We start from the raw sequence: 1,972 nt of genomic DNA, 5'->3' as shown, positions 1-1,972 counted from the left end.
TGCTGGGGCTGAAGAGGCTGGGGGCACTGCTCGCGCTGCGGTACTTGGCTTCAGCTCCAGGAGCGGCCGAGATGTAACGGCCGCTCCCATTCGTGAGCCCTCCTGCAAATCACAAAAGCAACATGAAATCAAGCAGCCATAGGATTAACTCAGAACCTGTGTGAGCTGTTTGACTTCTAATGACTCCTTTCCCACCAAGATGGGTTTCTGGCATGGTTCAGCCAGGCAGCATTCCCGGCTAAGCTAAATGATCAGTCCCCCAAGTCATCTAGATGGGGATGTGCTCCAGCATGGTTCCTGAGCGTGGCACTGCTGTATGAGGTTAGGAACAGCTGCAGATTTCAGCAAACAGACTGTAACAGCTTCTCTTCCTCGCTCTGTATTGGAGCTGTCTGAACCAGACCCAGGCCAATCCCACCGCTGCAGCTTCTCACTAACTTGCTCTTTCTAATTGCCTTATCCAACACCCTCAGGCTTCTCCTTTGCTGTCGCTGTGTGAAGGATTGATTTGAAGGCAGCGTATTGGGGGTGGGGGACAGAACTAAGGCAAAATTAGAGAAGGCGGCAGCAGTGAAAAGCAAGTATAAGAATTTTGGATATAAAAACCAAATCATTATAACAAAAAATAAAGACTTTAACAAATCCTGTGCTTTCACAAATGTCCTGAAGATGTTCACCTGTACTAAGACAGCTGCGAGTTACCCAGTAACAGGTTTATGGGAACAGGTAATGATTCATCACAGCCAGCAAACTGCAAGTGGTGACAGGAACCAACTCAAACCTTCAAACGCGATTCCTTGCCTGTGATGTGGCTGCAGAGCTCTGGTGTGGCTCGGGATCCCTCTGCTGGTCAAAGACCGCAAGATGCCTGGAGCCACCACGGTTTATCCCAGGTGGGACAAAGTCCTCCCAAGAAAAACGTCCTTCTCACATGGGGACCTGCCACCTGAACGGTCACTGAGAGGACAAATAGCCTGGAGAAAAGAGCTGCCAGAAGTCTCTGCAAAGGAGAAAAGACCTTCAAGGCAAACATGGGCAGGGCTGTCTGCAAGAGACTAGACCTCCTCCTGGTGCACAGGAGAATTTGAAATAAAAATATTAAATACAGTGAGAGCTGAGTGAACTGCACTCCTCTGCCATTGGAGCCTGAAGGAAGCTCCTCTACAAGACACACTACATGAGAATTAAGTATCTGATAATGGCCTAATTAAGTTCCCCTGTCTCCAGGCCAGGCAAATGTGTTCTGACTTCTCGGGAGCTGGTGCCAAACTGTCCACTTCTCGTTCACATCTTTCTCCTGCTGCCTTGCCAACGGTGTGGTCATTACCTTCTCTATCCACCTGACTTCTTAATGGAATAAGAACTCCGAAAAGCAACCAAGTGATTTACTCACTGCTGGAAGGACCAGGATAGTCCAAGGACCAGTAAATCACCTCTCAGGTAGAGGAAACCCAGCAGCGACAAGCTGAGCAATGGTGCACCGATGCTGTCCAAGAGCTCTGAATTAATACTGTTTTTTTGAGAGCCTGGAGCAAGGAACAGTCACAGCACTAATGCACTGAAGTGGAAAACTAGTTCCTGATGATCTGCAAGGGCTGTGAGAGGAAAGGGTTCAGCACTCCCTCTGTTATCACCTCCGCCTTACCTCTTAGTTACGAAGGAAAGCACAGTCCCTCCAGAGAAAGTCTTCCCTGTCAGAGGGTTTCTGGGAAAAACTTCTGATCTTTTTGGAGATTCAAAAAATAAACCGTGAGTTACTCCAGTTCTCTCTTTGGATGGAGCTGCTGACTGCAGGTCGCTTTGTGACATTCACCATCATACTCGAAATTCAGAGACTATAGCAGGGGGACAGGTTTCCTGCATCAGCCAAGCGCTTCTGAACCCCACATGTCAACACCAAAAGCCAGAAACCTCAGAGCGCCTCAAGCTCCTTTATGCCAATGTGTGATTGGGAAAACAGTGACTTTGCCAG

At 48.6% G+C, this 1,972-nt stretch overlaps 1 protein-coding gene across 1 annotated transcript in view; it reads right to left on the bottom strand.

The window, feature by feature from the left end:
* The window catches only part of PUM1 (pumilio RNA-binding family member 1), a gene marked incomplete at its 5' end in the record, with an annotated part of 68,315 nt that overhangs the window by 11,016 nt on the left and 55,327 nt on the right, over nucleotides 1–1,972 (bottom strand). Inside the window, one exon of the mRNA XM_010136294.1 lies at nucleotides 18–102. Coding sequence (XP_010134596.1) covers nucleotides 18–102 — 85 coding nt within the window. The remainder of the gene's footprint in view (nucleotides 1–17; nucleotides 103–1,972) is intronic.

The sequence above is a fragment of the Buceros rhinoceros genome, unplaced genomic scaffold, assembly GCF_000710305.1.
Source record: "Buceros rhinoceros silvestris isolate BGI_N320 unplaced genomic scaffold, ASM71030v1 scaffold6635, whole genome shotgun sequence".
NCBI lineage: Eukaryota > Metazoa > Chordata > Aves > Bucerotiformes > Bucerotidae > Buceros > Buceros rhinoceros.
Note: the sequence above shows the minus strand (reverse complement) of the source record. Positions and strands in the feature narration are given on the sequence as shown.